The sequence below is a fragment of the Enhydra lutris genome, unplaced genomic scaffold (assembly GCF_002288905.1).
Source record: "Enhydra lutris kenyoni isolate GAN:26980312 unplaced genomic scaffold, ASM228890v2 scaffoldscaffold15, whole genome shotgun sequence".
In the NCBI taxonomy this organism is placed as follows: domain Eukaryota; kingdom Metazoa; phylum Chordata; class Mammalia; order Carnivora; family Mustelidae; genus Enhydra; species Enhydra lutris.
In genome coordinates, this window is record NW_019154099.1 from 61,195,870 (window position 1) to 61,213,100 (window position 17,231).

Genomic DNA, 17,231 nt, shown 5'->3' on the forward strand with positions numbered 1-17,231 from the left:
CTTTTGGGGTCCTGAAGGTCAGTGACAAGTGAACGTGGCTGTCAAGTGTCACCACCACACCTAGTGTATTCCTCCCCGCGGCACCTGCGGGACAGGCCAGCTCGGCAGCCCCGGACTTGCAGCGGCCGGGCCAGAGAGGGAGAGCCGCTGGGGGCTGAGCTGTGGGCACCGGCGCGGCCTCCTGCCCTGCGGCCGCGCTCATACCCAGGTCTTGCTCTCACCAGTGCAGCCACCACGCGGTGGTCTTCTGCGGCGAACACGTTACTTCTGTGACAGACAGACGTGGGGCGAGCTGCCCCAGCTCAGGGCCCCCCCGCCCCGTTCAGCACCACTGGGTGCCTGAGGTACAGGCCGCTGTGCCCTGCCGGACTTTGGCCACAGGCCCCGGGCCCCTGTAGGACTTACGTCCTCTGCCCCGGGCTTCAGGGCTCATGGTCCTCCCATGATGTCGGCCCAGGGTCCCGCATCGCGACCAGTGCTGGCCCCTGTGTGTGGCCATCGGTACCGTGAAGAATCCACATCTCAGGCCCACGCGATCGGTTGGACTGACTTTAATGCTGACTGGACGGGCACAACAGGAGGCCTCTGCGTAAGCACAGGACGGTGTCGGGGGCCGTCAGCTCCCCGGTCTGCGGTCTTCCGTCTTCTGGTCCAGCAGCTCCCATGTGGACGTGCTGCTCCGGTCCTGTGGAGGAGGCACGGGGGAAGTGGGCCAGACGCTCAGGGCTCACTGCCCACCCTGATGCCCCCACGGGGCCCGGCTGCAGGCTCCGGGGTGGGGGGCTCAGCAGACGTCCAGGCTCTGACCACCGCACGTTTGCGTGCCGCCCTCGGGGTGACCGTGCCCACCGCCGGCAGGCCACGGCGGCAGCGGCTCACCTTAATGCTGATGCCGTGGGCGACAAGGTCCCGGCGCAGGGTGTCACATGCCTCCAGCAGGGGCTGCCTGTCCAGCAGTTGCTGCTGTCGGGCCTCCCGGGTGGCCGCTCCTGTGGCCAGGGCGAACTGCCGCACCCGCAGCCGGAAGCGGACCAGCTCGTCCACCACGCTGTGCAGAGTGGCCCGGCTGCTGTCCCCTGCAACAGACTGCCCCAGGCGGAGCGGCATGGTCGGGGCCCGCGGCAGTCAGTGCCAACCTGACCCAGGGCCTGTCCTCCCCCGGCTCTCCTCCCTGGGCCCGGGCTGCTGGCCGGTCCCTGCTCTCCTGGCCCACAGGCCCGGTCACGAGGCAGCGCTCCCTTGTGCCGCGGGGAGGCAAAGACCCAGGGGTCCCGTCTGTGTCCGCGGCAGCACTGCCTGTGAGGCCCGCCCACCCGGGCCGCCCTGCTCCCGTCCCACAGATGCTCTAGCGTCTCGGGCGTCTTTAGCAGCCGGCTCCCTGGGCAGGGTCTGCGCGTGCCAGCCGTGGAGCCTCGTGAAACCCAATCTGTTCCTCGGACCAAACCCCAAAAGCACCGTCCAGCTTGTGTGTGGTTCGCACACACCTATGCTCTCACTGCCCGTTCCCAGACCGACCTCTCCACACCCAGCTGGAGAGCCCAGTGGGTCAAGTTCTCGCCCACCTACACGACTCCTCCGCCCTCACGAGGAGGGATCCCAGAGCCTGGCGGTGCTCACGGGTGTGAAGAAAACGACACATTTACAACCCTGGGGTCAAGCTTCTCCAACCACAGGACCCTCAGTTTCTACCTCCACGATAAAAGACTGTTTTTCTGATTACGAAAACGTGAGCCCAAGGTGGGAGCCGGCGTCCGCCATGGAGTGGGGAAGGCGAGTGAGGGTCCTGACAAGGGCCGGGCGCCAGCTGCGCGGCACCGTCCGGGAAGCCTGAGCGGCCCCAGCACACGCGTGGTGGTCACGCCGGGCCGCAGCCCAGGCCTTTCCACGTTGGCGACCGTTGACAGGGCTTCTACGCGTGGTCTCACGGCGCAGCAAGGCGGGGAGGGTGCTGGGGAGGAGCGGGGCCTGGGGAGGGGTGCATGTGCGGGAGGCTGGCTGGCGGGGAGCGGGGGAAGGCGCAGAGGCCCGTGCTGTGCGAGACAGCGAGGGGCTCGGCCGGGGAAGGGTCGTCCTACTGCTCACCCGGCCGCACTCAGAGTCCTTCGGGAGTAACGTGGGAAAAGAACGTGTGCAGGACAGACAGCACGTGGGGTGCGGCCAAGAGGGGCCGCGGGTTCCGCTCCGAATCCCTGCAGCGTCCGCTAGTCAGACACCAGCTCTGACCTGGCTTGCTCTCTCGGGGACATTTTCTCAAGCACGTCCATATGCTCAACACGATGGTCCGTTAAAACAAACATCGTAAAAGGGGAGAGGGCCGTGGTGAGCGCACTCGGACCCTCCCACAGGCGAGGGCCACGAAGGGCAGGGCGTACCTGTCTCTCCGCCAGAGAAATCCCGACGGTCTCGAAGAACTGCTCGACGTAGGACACGATGGAGCCGAACACGGCAGGACTCCGGGGACCGCTGGGTTCCTGTGACAGACCACCCAGAGGAGGGGATGAGGGGCCAAGAAAACACTGTAGAAACTCAGGGACGCGGCAGGCCACTGCTCCTGCCGCGGGGTCGCACCTCGTGCGGCAGGGATGGCCCTGGCGGGGCCCCTCACTGGCCCCGCATGTGACCGTGGGGAAGCCAGGGAAGCCCCCACCTCCATCTGCCCACCTGTAATCTGGGGATCTGCTAGGACCTGCACGCTGGTGTCCCCTAGACCCACACGCTGAGCCCTGACCCCCGTTTAACAGCGTCAGCAGGTGCGTCTCCAGGAGGCCACTAGCCCATAGGGGCAGAGGCCCACAGCAGGGCCAGGCGGCATGGGCATGGGGTGGGGGGGGGAGGTCCCTACACATAGCATCCCCCATGTCCTGCTTCACATCCCAGCAAGCTCGGAGCAGACAGGAAGAGGACACGCTTCCCATTCGCAAACATGCGGGTCCACCTGTCCATGTGCGGGACCTCCCTGCTGGGGGGTCAGCCCAGGGCAGGATGAAGCACCCCGGAAGTCAGGGCAGGCCTGGAGGCCATCCCGGGCAGCTGGCAGGGTGGCGGCTGTGCCTCCCGGGGGAGTGGAAGCCACCACATCAGCTCCCCACCCTGCGGGCTGTCCCGGGACACACCTGAGCGTGCGCCTTCAGCTGTCTGTTCCCGTGGTGCACGAGCTCCATGACGGCGTCCACGGCCGCGGGCGTGTCAAAGTCATCCGCCAGGGCAGCCTTCACGGCCTCCTTGGTGTGGCGGAGCCTGGGAGAGACATGGGGGCTGCCCAGCAGCAGGAACAGGGTGCAGGCCGGTCCCTCCCCAGGGCAAGCGTGACCGTGTATCTGCCCCTTGCCCTTTCTGGGCCGGGCTCACACGTGTGCGCGCAGACAGCCCTCACGGGGTCAGATCAGCTCAGAACCGTCCGTCACCACGGATTTGGAAAAAGTCTCTAACACCTGGGGCTGAGCACACCCCGTATACGTATCCCCCAGTGGCTTACAGCTGCGGCAGCGACAGCTTCACACGACATCACGCCATGTTGTCAGTCGCCTGCAGTACACACACGGGCCTCGTGCCGGCCTGGGTGGAGGGAAGGACAGCCCGGTGCAAACCGCCGCCCCACAGAGCCTGCGCGCGGGACACCTGGTCCTGGGACCATGGCCCGGCCTCTCTGGGGGTGGGGAGGGTGGCCCCAGGTCTGGGGGACAGTGTCTGCTCGCTCCTCCCACCCCCATCCCTGCGTGCGGTTCGCGCGCACAGCCTGTCTGAGCCTGTAAGCAGCAGCCCTGCTACGCCGAGGGCCCGGTGGCCCTGTCAGGCCTAGGACACAGGCCCCACTGGGCTCTGAGTGTGTCCTGCTCCCTGCACCTGGCTGTGGCCTCTCCACCTCCTTCCCTCCATTGCCAGGCCCCCTCCCCTGCCAGCCAATGTCCTCTCCCCACCTCCTTTGTCTTCCCCAGCCATGGCAAGGACACCCAGGTCCCCTCTGTCCTCTGTCCTGCACATCTGCTGCTTCAGACACTGAAGCTCTGTCTCCAAGGCTAGCTCCCTGTTTCCACTGCTGGCCTTTACCCCACTTCCTGCAGACCCCCCCAGTGTCCAGGCATGGGGAAGGACTGGCCTCGGGGCTGCCTCACACCCAAGTGGAGCCCCAGGACCCCTTCCGGCCATCAGCCACAGCGGCATCCGTGTCTGGGCCGGTGAGCTGGGGAGGAGGGAGCCCTTGGACTCTTGTTCCTCTGCCAGGCCTGCTGCCCTGGCTGGTGGGGCAGTGGCTGCTCTCCAGCCTGGCCTCAAGTGACCAGGAAGGGAGAACAGGCCACAGGCAGGACTATTTGTCACAAAGCAGAACCTGGCCTCTCCTGAGTGGCCTACGGCTCTGCCTTCCCCCTCTACCACTCCTGTTGCTGGGGAGCGCGCAAAAGAAAGGAGTGCCCACGTGTCCTCCCCTGGACCCCTGTCCAGATGGCCATACCAAGCCACAGACGCCCTGCCCCACTGCGCTGGGCTTTGTCCCCTGGGCTCCCATGGCTGGGGCCGACAGACTCCACTCCAGTGTCCTCCCTCCTTCCCAGGCCGACCCCCAAGGAGTCTCGGGTTCTTTAGTCCTGAGGGAGTCCTCCAGGAGGGGGACCCGCCCCACGACGCTGCAGGCAGACACGGGCATCTGATAAACGCAGCAGACCTGTGCTTGCTGCTTGTCCTAACGACACGAGCACTTCCCGGACCTTCCCAGCTTCTCACCATTTCTGATGTCAAGTCCGTCTTTGACGTGTGACAAAACAAGGATGACCAAGTTTTCTAACAAAGCAGTGGAACTGGGAACACGATTTCCCTATGTAGTGTCAGGAGCACCCGCACTCTCACAGCCTCCTGGCACCGGCCTGTGACCACACCAACTAGTGTGCGCCGCTACCCATGTGACGGTGGGGACGGCACACGCGCTCGACTTTCGCGGACCTGCTGGTCAATTCCTGACAAGGTCTGAGCTTAGCTGAGACCACCCTCCCTGCTCTTCAGCCATCCCGGCACGGCCACGCACCTGCCAGCCCTCCTACCCATGGAGCAAGGTGACCAGAGCCTCTGCATCAGTCACCGACAAGCACCAGTGAGCGCCCCCCGCTACCGTCCAGCACGGGTGTGACTCCCCCTGCCCAGCCACCCCGCAGGCAGGGCATCCTCATCCCTCCCCAATGGGACCACCGGCTCACCCAAGGCACCCCTGCACCAGCACCTCCCGGGGCCCTCAGCCTCGAAAAGCCACCCCGTCTCGGGCAGCCCCACGTCTGGCACCCGGGACACCCAGGTGGACGCTGGGAGGGCACCTACCTCTCCCACAGCACATCGTCCCTGACGGGGCCACACACCAGCTGTCCCTTCATGTAGGCCTGGGCGTCCCCCACGAACGCGGCCGCCCCCAAGAGGAGGTGCTTGGCCTCGAGCATGGTGCCGTCACTGTAGTCAATGGCTGTGAAGGGGACGTGTGAGGTCACCGGGGCTGCCGCTACCCACACTTGCACCCGGGCCCCGCCAGCTTGGGGGAAACACGCAGGGGCTTCGGCCGCGGGGCTCAGTACGCGGAGACCGGCGCGTGTGTGGGGGGCGGGAGAGCGCCCTGCGCCCTGGGCCTTGTCTCAGCAGACCAGCTGTGGTGGGGTCGGAGGGCCCCGGGGGGGCGGCCCAGGCAGTGAGGACTGCCCGTCTCATGCACTTCTCCACACGAGGACATGCCCTCCGCCCAGCCCCACCACTGGACCCCTACACGGGGCAGCCGGGCCGACTGCAAAACCCACGGCCTCCGAGAGACACACTTCTGGAAGCTTCTGGTTGGGAGCCGGGGCCGGGCTCCCTCTCGGGCGTCAGGCTGGGTTCAGCCATTCGACAGACGCGGCCCCGAGCCCTCCACGTGCCCACGGGCCCCTCATCTCGCTCACCTGACCTGTAGCTGCTCCGCATGCAGAAGAGGCGGAAGACATCAGGGGAAAACGTCTTTAGAAAGTCCTGCGGGGGAGAGACGGAAAGATGGAGAGACGGGAACCCAGAGCCCAGACCGCAGCGGTGTGGGCCGATCTCGCAGAGAGAGCCGTCAGGAACTTTTAGGAAAAGCTTCGTTTTGTTCCCAGACTCACTGTGAGCTCAGCCCCGCCTTGTTCCCGCAGGGTCTTCCCTGGTCCGGCAGCGTCTGCGGGAAAGGCCATCTAGGGGCAGCCCTGGCTCTGCACCCATGCCCGCGGGAGCCCCTTCCCACGACGCGGTGGCCGAGCGCGGGCGCCCAGCTCCCAGGCCCAGCGCTTAGGCTCCCTGGGGAACACGCCACCCCCTCTGCCTGAACACCAGTGACCCAGGACCTGTCGCTGAACAGACGCCTTCCAAAGCGTCTACACAAAGAAGCGTGCCCCTTCTCTGTTCAGAGGGGAACTGGGGACACCTCGCAGAACCTACTGAAACAGCACGAAGTTCAACAAAAGCTCGGTGTGGTGGCCGTGGCAGGAAGTGCTCAGTGGCCTCACGGGGACGGGGAAGGGAGGACGGACTCGGCCTCTGCGGGGATGTGCTCGGCCACACCACCAGGGACTGGCCCTGGCGCCAAGGACAAGCCAGCTCCAGCAGGATCATCTGACAACATGGAGTTTGGGTCAAAACCTGAGACCATCCTGCCCCTTAGTCATGGATCCTCTGTGAGAAGAGAGATGTTCTCCACCCTTCTCCCGTGAACCTGCTCTGTGTCTAGCAGTTTCTGGCCTCTCCTCAGCAACAGTGAACCCAGTGTGACAACTGGGGGACACAGTGGCTGGGACCCCGCACGAGGTCTGGCAGGTGGCCCCCCTTGGAGCAGTGACAGGGTCAGGCCCTAGGGTTAAGCTGGCCCCTTGCTTCCCCGGGCTGATGGAGCAGGAGCGGCCGGGAGCGGGTGCACTGACAGCCTTACGGGGGAGGACGAGCAGGCCCACCGACCTCCGGTGCACTGTAGCTACGACACCAGAGTCAGCGGATAGAAAACTAACCTCGTAGCAGCCCAAACACAGCTCCCTGACAGGCGAAGTGTCACCAGGCCTGTGTGCCGGGAGTCAGGAGGCGGCGCGCAACCTCCCAGCCACTCGGTCATCAGGCGGTGACCCTCGCAAACTCGACGCAGTGGCTCACGAGTTAAGGCGGCGACTTTGAGAGTAAAGTAACGGGTCCCAAATCACAACCTAGAGATTAGAAAAGGTCGGTTCTGAGCCGTGATCTGGTCCACTTTCCCCATGCGGACGCAGGTCCATCAAGCAGAAAGAATCGTTTTCCTGCAGACCGTCATAAAAGCCATCCGTGGCTGCCAAAATGATGAGGGCTCGAAGGGACACCTTTTTCTGCTAGAAACCGGGAAACCAAGAGGTGTTTTTTCCATGACAGATATGGCTGAGTGTCCCCAGGGATTGTCCGCAAGGCTGTAGCCTGGCCGAAATACGGAGTCGCAGGAGACGAGCACACGCTCAAATGTGCCACGATAAACAGTGAAATGGAAATTTAAAGTCTAGCTGTCGATTTTCACCAAGGTAAAAAGGAAAGGTTAACTGGATTAAGATTCTATTGTGTTCGTGCGGACAAGGGAAATGGACACTTCCTGCGGGCGGGCACGTCGAGGACACTGCTACGTGGCCAGAGGCTTTCTCCAGAACATTCTGCCTCATGCCACACTACTCATCACGTACAGCACCCTCGTGGGCCCCCAAGGGCTTGTGAAAGTGACACACTCTGATACCTAGAACAGTTAAAACGCACGCTCTCTAGTAGAAACGGGCCGTCATTAAAACGACCACCAGCAGGGCCCTGTCAAGTTTGAGGGGGCAGCGGGCAGCCCAGCCATTCGGAAGAGTGAACCCCACACGGAAGGGACTGACCCCAAAGATGCATCACGTGCATAAAGCAGGTGGCTCACCGCACAAGCACTCGTGTGCAAGGGAAAGCCGAGGACCGTATTCACACACGCGAGCTTCGCGAAGAAGCCGGCGACGGCCGCAGGGGTACGGAGCCGGGGCGGCTGGGGAGCACGGCCGGGGAGGACGTGGCTCCTCCCGCCCTGCCGCGCCGCGTGTCCCGCCATGGGCTCCTTGGCCTGGTCTGCGGCCTGCAAACTCCACACCACGAAATCCAGTCCTTCTAAGATCAGACCCAAACGTGACGCTTGTTGGGAACGGGGAGAAGCAAGGACACACGGTTCGCTGTGTGGGAAGGAGTCAGGCCTCCCACACAGGTGGCTTCTTTCTGTCGCAGCGAGCGCTGGGAGGGGTCCCCTGCAAACAAGCCAGGGAGCAGAGCAGAGCCGCTCTGGGGACGGCGTCCCGGTGTCCTGTCTGTGCTCCCCGCTGAACACAGCGCCTCATGTTTTTGGAAAATAAAGGAAAAGGGGAAAGACACCCTCCACCTGGAAACAGACTGAACAGATGAGCCTCTGTGCAGCGAAGGGGGACGCCACACAGCAGATCCGTACACTCTGACCGCGCGGGTGTGTGCCACCCACGTGACCCCCACGACGCCGCCAAGAGTGACAGGAAACACAAGCCCCGCACCGGCAAGTCCACGGGGACAGAAAGACCAGTGGGTGCCAGGGGCTGGGGTAGGGGTGAGTGAGTGCTTCAGGGTACATCAAGCAGGTGGCGGTGGCGGCCGGCCACTCTGTGAAGATGTGGGGACCACTGAATGACACAGGGTACCGGGCGAGGTCTCGGGTACGGGAATTACGTCTTGGTAAAGCTGTTACTGAAACAATTATTGCAAGAAAATCTTAACTTGAGTGTTAAACTCAAGTGTAAAAACTCAATAGTTTTACTGTTGGTTGTGTTCAATTTTGAAACATGTCAGTTTTAAGATAAAGCACAGAGCCGGTATGCTGCTGTAAGGAAACAAGACTTTCGGTAAAGGAGGGAGAGAGCTAAGAGAAGCCGGTCCTGTCGTGTGACACGGGAGAGCCCACTGTGAACTCCGGCGACTGACAGCTTCGTCCGCGTGCGTCCGCCTCGTCCGCCAGCTCTGCCCCGAAGAGGCCTGGCAGCGGTGTCACCCCAGCAGAGCAAACACGCCAGATGCCCAGATCCTGGCTCAGGATTCCATGTCCCCACGAGGCAGCGAGGCTCCGTGAAGAAGTGGCAGCTCTGGGGCCAGAGGCAAAGGGAAATGGGGCCGAGAGCACAGGGGCGCACGGGGCGTTGCCCTGGGACGCAGGAACCAGTCAAGGGAGCTGCCTCCTCCCCTTCCCCCAGGTCACATCTGGGATAAATTCGCCCCAAAAGAATAAAGGCTGAGTTGATCATACACGAAGTGCACAAGCTGAGCTTCTAGCAATACTAGAGAGAGAGCAGACACAGCCCTTCTCTGAAGAGGAGGACCAGCCAGGCCGCAGCGCCAGACAGCGTGCACCCCACGGCCGCGGACGGGCAGGACGAGGCGAAGCTGCCGGGGGTACAAACACCACAGGGGGCAGGTTGTCAGGGAACAGGACGCCCAACGGCAGATAACCTCGCTGCTGTCCGTGTACACGAGAGGGAGATAAGAATGTCCACATTAGAGAGATGTGGGGCCATCGCTGACCCCAGTGCTCAGACCCAACGTCACTGACAGCAGGACAGCCTGGCGCTGTGGCCCCCAGGGGGCTGCTGTGAGAGCCCACGGCACCACAGATGAAGTATTCCCACCAGTCAGCCCGGCCTCAGTCAGGCCTTGACACCTCACTTCCAGCTCCAGGGGAACAGGAGAACAAGCCACGTGACACCACAGAGAAGCAAACAGGAACTGCACGACGCTCAAGGAAACTGGCCTCGTGTCTTCGAGACGTCAACACCACTTGGAAAATAAATGTAGAGAGACTGCTGAAGAGTAGAAGCCAAAAATACACCCTTAGCCCACCACCACCGCAGAGCGTCCCTCAGCCCTGGAGACAGAAGAGCTCTGTCACCTGCGCCAGTGGACGGACCTGGGGGATGTCACGCTGAGTGAAACACGCCAGTCACAAGGGCAAATACTGCGAGTCTGCGCTTCCATGGGCTCCCAGAGCACTCAAGGTCACGGGAGGAGGAAGCAGCATGGTGGGTGCCGGGGGCTGGGGAGGGCCGCCGGGACTTGCTCGACGGGAAAGGTTCGGTCTGGCCAGACAAGGAAGCTCTGGAGGCTCTCGCACAACACCGCTGTGCACGTGACAACAGTCTCGAAGGTGACTTTTTGGTTCTGTGCGTTTCACCGCAGTGAAATGTTTTCTGAAACGCCCAAGGAGACACAGCATACAAATGCGACACACGAACCTGGACTGGATCCTCGTCTGAGAAGAATCCAGGCTATAAAGGACACTGGGACGCAGGGAAAATCTGGTCACTCATGTTGAGGAATGACCGGACGCCTTTGGCATCCGGGTTACACAGGGAAACATCCTTGTCTTGGGGAGTGGCGCGCGGAACGGGGCAGTGTCATGCTGTGTGACGGCTCAGTAACCCCACACGCGCCCGCCACGCCCGTTGGTACGGAAAACGCAATAAATGCAGCAAAGTAGACCTTGAGTCTACGTGGCGAGTGTGTACGTTGTGTTTTTCCGTAGGAAAACGTGCAGAACAGTCAGCACTTCCATCAGGAGGCGCATGAGGACGACGTATGAGCAGTGCGCAGTGCGCCCCTTCTGGCTTCCAGCACCCGCCCTGTGCACAGGGGATGCGCTCAAGCCCCCGGGGACGCCTGAGCACGTGACAGGACTGAAGCCTCTACCTACGGTGCGTCCCCAGACAGACATGCCTGTGAGGACATTTAATCACACTCAGGCCCAGGGATTATCGACAGCAGGACAGTTAATCACCGTGACGCTGTGGTGAAAGTGACGTGGACATGGTCTCCCGCTCCCTCAACATACCTTCCTGTCCGGTGCTCACCCCTCTTGTGACAAAGCCCCTATGAGGGGAGCTGAGAGGGGACGGACGTGGGTGCCGTCCCCTCTTCCAGACCGCATCAGTGAGACCGTGCACAGGGGACGACTGTGTGTACGATGGTGGGAACAAGGCTAGTGCTCATGTGTTCAGGGGATGAAGGTCTCATAACTCTCCTTGTCATTTTAGTATTTGCAGTTAAAACTACATTTGGCTTCATGGCCCAAAGACAAAGAGCAAAGTGTCTGAAGCACCCCTGTGAGTTCACACGTTTTCCATTCATGTTCACACGCTGTCCCTCTGCCCCACGACCCAGCGAAGCCCCAAAGCCACAGGCCGGCAGGTGGGCGGTGGGACAGACACAGGGTGATGGGACTCAGGAAGAAGGTAGCGTGAGTGTCCGAATGCAGATGTCCGTGGGGAAGCCGGCCCGCAGAGGGCAGGGGGACCCGGCCGCGAACCAGAATGTGGACTGTCGCCGCGTGCTTTTACCACGAGAACAGTAAGTTAAACGTGGAGGGAGGACGAGCCTGTCAGGGCCGGGAGCACTGAGGGTCAGAGACTTGGGTGGCCCCACACAGCAGCTCTCTGGAAGGTCAGCGGGGCACCGTTACCTTAATAGTGATGTAGTTTTTCAGCGATTTGGACATTTTTTCTTCTTTGCCTTTCACGTGCAAATGCCCTGAAACAAAACCAGTAATATGTTCTGAACTGGGTGGAAAAGGGGGAGTGGCCGGGGCCGTGAGCCAGCCTCACTCTGCAGGAGGCCAACACCCACATCACTGAAGGACGGTGCCCCCAGGAGGGAAGCTGCAGCCGCACCTAGTGGAGGGCGTGGGGTCCACCCTGCCCACCACGGGCAGCCCCGTGCTGCCCAGTGGAAGTTCCTCCTGCCCGCCCCCCACCTCCCCCCACCCCCCCGCCACCGTCCCGAGCCCTGGAAACCCAGGCCTGACCGCCTCCTCCGCCCAGGAGGGACCAGGACTCTGGTTCTGCAAACCAGGCACCGGCCATTGTCTGCTGGATCCCGGACATTCGGAGCTGCAGGTCTCTGAGAAGGACTAATTCGATTTCCCGCTGCACTCCGTTTTCGCGGGCTTCTCCAGAGCCTGCTGGGGGTTCCTTCACCCCCGTGTATGTGCAGACAGGATGACCCGAGTCAGGGGCTTCTCAGTCTAGCCGGGGCCCCTCTGGGTTTACTTCTGGGGGGGGGCCTCCTCTCCCAACACAGGACATGGAGCACACGGTGCTCCAGGGCCAAGTGTTCTGAGAACGGGGGAAGCTGTGGCTTCCACAGGCGCCTGGGTAGCTCAGTGGGTTAAGCATCTGCCTTCGGCTCAGGTCATGATCTCAGGGTCCTGGGATCGAGCCCCGCATCAGGCTCTCTGCTCAGCAGGAAGCCTGTTTCCTCCTCTCTCTCTGCCTGCCTGTCTGCTTGTGATCTCTCTCACTCTGTCAAATAAATAAAATCTTTTACAAAAAAAAAAGAAAATGTGGCTTCCAAACAAACATAACCTTGAACCCGTAATTCGATGTAACACGTATCTACCAAACATTTTTTAACTTGATAATGTCTAGAGAATGAAACCGTCTGACTACTTCTCTTCTGTCCGCTGACTTCAGGAAGGGAGGACGGCCGCTCCCGTGCATCAGGAGACCCCGCTGGTCCTCCAGCCCAGGGGGGCCGTGGGTTGGAGGGGATCCTGCTGTCCTGACAGTCGGAAATGGGCATAACGATGCAGCGGCAGGACCACGGACACGTGTGGGTCCCTGGGCCTGCATTCACTGACAGGCGTCCGGCAGGTCCCCGCGCCGGAGAGCACAGTGTCACAGGACCATGGCCAAGACGCATGTGCGGGCATCCGGCCCCAGTGGGCCCGACGGCTCAGTCAGTGGCATGTCCCCGCGTCCCGAGAGAAGGGTAATGTCAAGCCCCCCGTCGCCCACCAGACGGCGAAGCGCCTGTGCCTCTGCCGCCACCCCGCACGGAGAATGGTGCCCACGTTCCGCCCAGCCTGCACTTCTAAAAAGGCACACTCGTAACTCCGATCCGGGGACGCTCCCGGCCCGCCGCCGCAAGCCCAAACACTGGAGAGACAGCTCTCTTTACCGTCAGCGGAGCCACGCGTTTGCAAACGGAGCTGTTTCAGCAATAAACGGAAGCGACAGACCCGAAAGAGAACAAATTAACGTGAAGTCGTACTTACCAGAATGCAGAAAATAGTTCCCCCACTGCCGGCACCGATGGAAGGCCTCGCACTGGGCGATTTCATTCTCGTGATGCGGAAAAGCCAGATCGACCCCGCCCGAGTGGATGTCCAGCTGGCTTCCAAACACCAGACTGCGGGACAGCGGGACGCGGGTTAGCGCAACAGCACATTCACGGTGAATCCTCCCGGCCTCCATGCAACCAGCGAGCGGATCGCAACTTAAAATCAGTGTGCGAGGTAATTTATCCGAGGGACACAGAACCTGAGGCTGTTTTTATTTCAAGCTCTCTAATTCCGAGCTCTACCTCCTAGTAGAGAGATGGAATTCTCTTTGATCTGGATATATACATATACACACATGCTTTTAAAAACATGCAAAATTACCTTTTCTTTCAATAGGTAGAGGTTAGTGGTTTTCCAACCTTAATGAAAGAGCCTATAAAATCAGGAGACGTTCTACTATGGCTTTTGAAGATGGAACTACTTAGCGATCACGTATGAGCAACAAGACAACTGAATTCAAAGCATCACATATCAGCTGCTGGTGTTTATGCTTTAATGCTCTGCGTCCCCGGAAAACCTCATGTCCCCTAAAACCGCACCCTACAACCAGCAGGGCTGCTGGGGACCATGGAGCTGGCCAGACGCTTGATCAAAGCCTGTGTAACTGTCCCCAGAGCACCTGCTGGGGGTCAGGCTGAGTGGCGCTGCTTCTGACAGCAACGGTGAAGATGCAGCCGTCAGCACAGCGAGAACGTGGCCTGAGGGGCCTCAAACAGATGTGGAGCTCCCAAGGCTGCCGCCTGCCCCTGGGCACCGAGCTCAGTGGGGCTGGGGCTGCAGACACTTGTGAGTTCTCCAAATATGGTTAAAAAGAGACATTTTATTTTTTATTTTTTTTTAATTAAGTAAACTCTAACCCCAACGTGGGGCTTGAACTCACAACCCCGAGACCAAGAGTTGCAGAATCTACCAACTGACCCAGCCATGTGCCCCCAAAATAGACATTTCGAAAATGCCATAGCCTGAGGTCCCTTCCTGCTGACTCTTCTCCCACTGGCCTGGCTTTGGAAAGACCACGTCCACACTGGCCGCGCCACTGGTGGCAGAAACGCACCAGGCTGCTAGTGTACATCCTTGGTCCCAGGCTCATGAAGGGAGCATAAGACCGGAGGGACAGGACCAGGGAGGAGAGCAAAAGGGCCTCGTCTGTTTCTCTTTGTAATGACTGCTTCATTTTTACGAAATTCTGAAACAAAACTGGCAGCATTAGGACTTAACAGAGCAAAACAGTGGGGGCGCCCGGCAGCCTTAGTCTGTGACCCTTGATCCTGGGGTCATGAGTTCCAGCCCCTCATTGGGCATAAGGGTTACCTGAAAAATAAAGCTAAACTGTGTGTCTGTGGTGTTCATTATATTAGTCTCTATTCTTTAAAAAAAAAAAAAGAAAGAAAGAAATTAAAATAAATTTTATTTGTCAGAGGGAGAGAGATCACAAGCAGGAAGTGAGGCAGGCAGAGGCAGGAGAAGCAGGCTCCCCGCTGAGCAGAGAGCCCGATTCGGGGCTCAATCCAAGGATCCTGGGATCATGACCTGAGCCGAAGGCAGAGGCTTAACCCACTGAGCCACCAGGCTTCCCTATTAGTCTCTATTGTTGTATGTTAGACCTGATTGAAAATAAAAGAATACCAAGAAGGAATAAAAGTCTATTTTTGTTAGAGTTCAACAAAAACATTTAATGGTTAAGATTAGAGGTGCGATTTATTAAATGTTTTCTACCTACTGTAGAGAAATTATTTCTATCTACAATATAGGGGGCACCTGGGTGGTTCAGTCCTTAAGCATCTGCCTGCGGCTCAGGTCATGATCCTAGAGTCCTGGGATCGAGCCCCACATCTGGCTCCCTGCTCGGTGGGACGCCTGCTTCTCCCTCTCCCACTCCCCCTGCTTGTGTTCCCTCTCTGACTCTCTCTCTGTCAAATAAATAAAATCTTTAAAAATACATAAATACATAAATAAATAAACATCTTTTTACAGCCTAATATATGCCCCACATTGCTCTTAAATCAAAAGCATTTATAAATACATAAGTGTGTACAGTAGGACGGAGGGTGGGATGTGGTTTTTCAGTGCAAAGCTGGGCCCTGTTTCCTGACGTCTCAGGACTTCCGGGATGCGTTTCTAGAAGAGTCCTGATGACATGAGCACAGGTGAGGGCAGCAGCCGAGGGTGGTGGGGAAATGCGGCGCCCATCCTCGCTACTCCATAGAACCAACATGACTTGGGTGGGCAGGTCATGGAGCATGAGGTCCTCCCACCCAGTGGAAAGAGAAGAACGTCTGTCCACTGACGAGAAACCAGGCTGGGATCAGCACCCGGGGCCCAGCACTCTCCCCGGACAGTTACTCCTTCCCACGTGCACACTCGGACTCCACCCGCAAACAGCACCGCGCACAATGACAACTGGAGGGAACTGGGTTTGCTGATCTGGGTTTGCTGACCTTCAAGTCTCGGTGGAGCCAGTAGTTGGAAATGTTGACCTTAACTGTATTTTCCATGGGTTTCTAATCTTGAAAACTGCTCATTATAATAAACATCGGCCAGCAGCTGAAACCCGTCAGATACATGAAAATCAAGGGTTACTGAAGATACTAAAACCCTCACCTCCACAAACAGAAAATAAATGGACGAGGTTATTCACTGCAGGTATTTCTAAGAGCAAAATCCTGGGAACTCTGTGCTCATCTGTCGGGTCCAAGAAATCCACAACGGTCCGCCCAGCCAGCACCGCACCCCGCCGCTGAGCCACCATGGTGGGAGAAGCATCACAGGCAGTTCCCAGGCCCTGGGGCTGAGTGCCTCCGACATCCGGCGGCCTCAGTTCCACAGCACCCCGACACTGTGAACACCACAATCAGAAAGTCGGATGAATCTTCTGGGTGCCCAGTGCGTGCGGCAGGGACGCTTACACTAGACTGTAGTCCGTTACGTGCGCAGCAGCGTTCTCCGAGAGACTCATCAGAAGATACTCCACTGCTTGAAATGCTAACCATCTTGTAAGCGTCCAGTGAACTGCAGCCTTTTGACTGGTGGAGGGTCTTGCCTGATGGTGGCAGCTGCCGGCCCAGGGCTGGTGGAGGGTCTTGCCTGATGGTGGCAGCTGCCGGCCCAGGGCTGGTGGAGGGTCTCGCCTGATGGTGGCAGCTGCCGGCCCAGGGCGGCGGCAGCAAGCTGTGAAAAGAAGACCGCAGTAGAGCCGCCGCATCACCACGCTCTTCGTTCGTGAACGATTTGTTTCACGCGATGCTGTCTGACAGCGCTGTACCCACAGAGGTGCTTTCAAAACAGGAGCGCGCCCTCTCAAACCTGCCACGGCTTCGTCACTCGGTTTCTATCTGTTCTAAATCCTTCGCTGCCATTTCAACAGTCTTCGCAGCATCTTCACCAGCAGAACATTCCTCCTCAAGAAACCATGTTCTTTGTCATCCCTAAGAAGCAACTCCTCAACTGTTCAAGTTTGGTCCTGAGAGTGCCCTGATCCAGTCCCGACTGCAGGCCCCACTTCTGATTCTGGTTCTTCTGCTGTTTCCACCACATCTGCAGTGACTCCCTCCATCGGAGTCCCGAACCCTCACAGTCACCTGAGAGGGCCAGGTCACTGTCTTCTGGGCTTCTGCTTATGTTGGTACTTGACCTCTTCCCATCAATCACAAATGTCCTCAGTGGCATCTGGATTGGCAGATCCTTTCCAGAAGGTTTTCAGTTTACTTCCCCAGATCCATCAGAGGAATCACTTTCCGTGGTGGCTACAGCCTTACAAAATGTACTGCTTAAATACTCCTTGCTCCCTGGGCTGCACAGTGCACACTGTGAGCAGGCGTGAGCATAGCATTAATCCTGCCCATCTCCATCAGAGCTCTTGGGTGGCCACGTACACAGTCAATGAGCTACTTATAGGGTTTTGGAAGGAATCTTCTGTTCTGAGCAGCAGATCTCAACGGTCAGCATACAAGACTCAGTAAACCATGTTGTGGGCACAGCAGAGTCATCCAGGCTTTACTGTTCCATTCACAGAGCAGAGCAATTTCCCGTAATTCCCGAGGCCCCGGGACTTCTGGAAGGTAAGTGAGCATCGGCTTCAACTTAAAGCCACCAGCTGCTG

The 17,231-nt window shown here is 59.4% G+C and overlaps 1 protein-coding gene across 1 annotated transcript in view; it reads right to left on the reverse strand.

The window, feature by feature from the left end:
• Window positions 1-535: 535 nt before the first annotated feature.
• Window positions 536-17,231, reverse strand: part of LOC111146958 (cysteinyl-tRNA synthetase 2, mitochondrial) — a 43,806-nt gene continuing 27,110 nt past the window's right edge. Inside the window, exons 8-15 of the mRNA XM_022502718.1 lie at window positions 13,067-13,200; window positions 11,474-11,541; window positions 5,910-5,976; window positions 5,305-5,443; window positions 3,114-3,237; window positions 2,373-2,471; window positions 880-1,086; window positions 536-685 (exon numbers count right to left, since the gene is read on the reverse strand). Coding sequence (XP_022358426.1) covers window positions 617-685; window positions 880-1,086; window positions 2,373-2,471; window positions 3,114-3,237; window positions 5,305-5,443; window positions 5,910-5,976; window positions 11,474-11,541; window positions 13,067-13,200 — 907 coding nt within the window. The 3' untranslated portion in view covers window positions 536-616. The remainder of the gene's footprint in view (window positions 686-879; window positions 1,087-2,372; window positions 2,472-3,113; window positions 3,238-5,304; window positions 5,444-5,909; window positions 5,977-11,473; window positions 11,542-13,066; window positions 13,201-17,231) is intronic.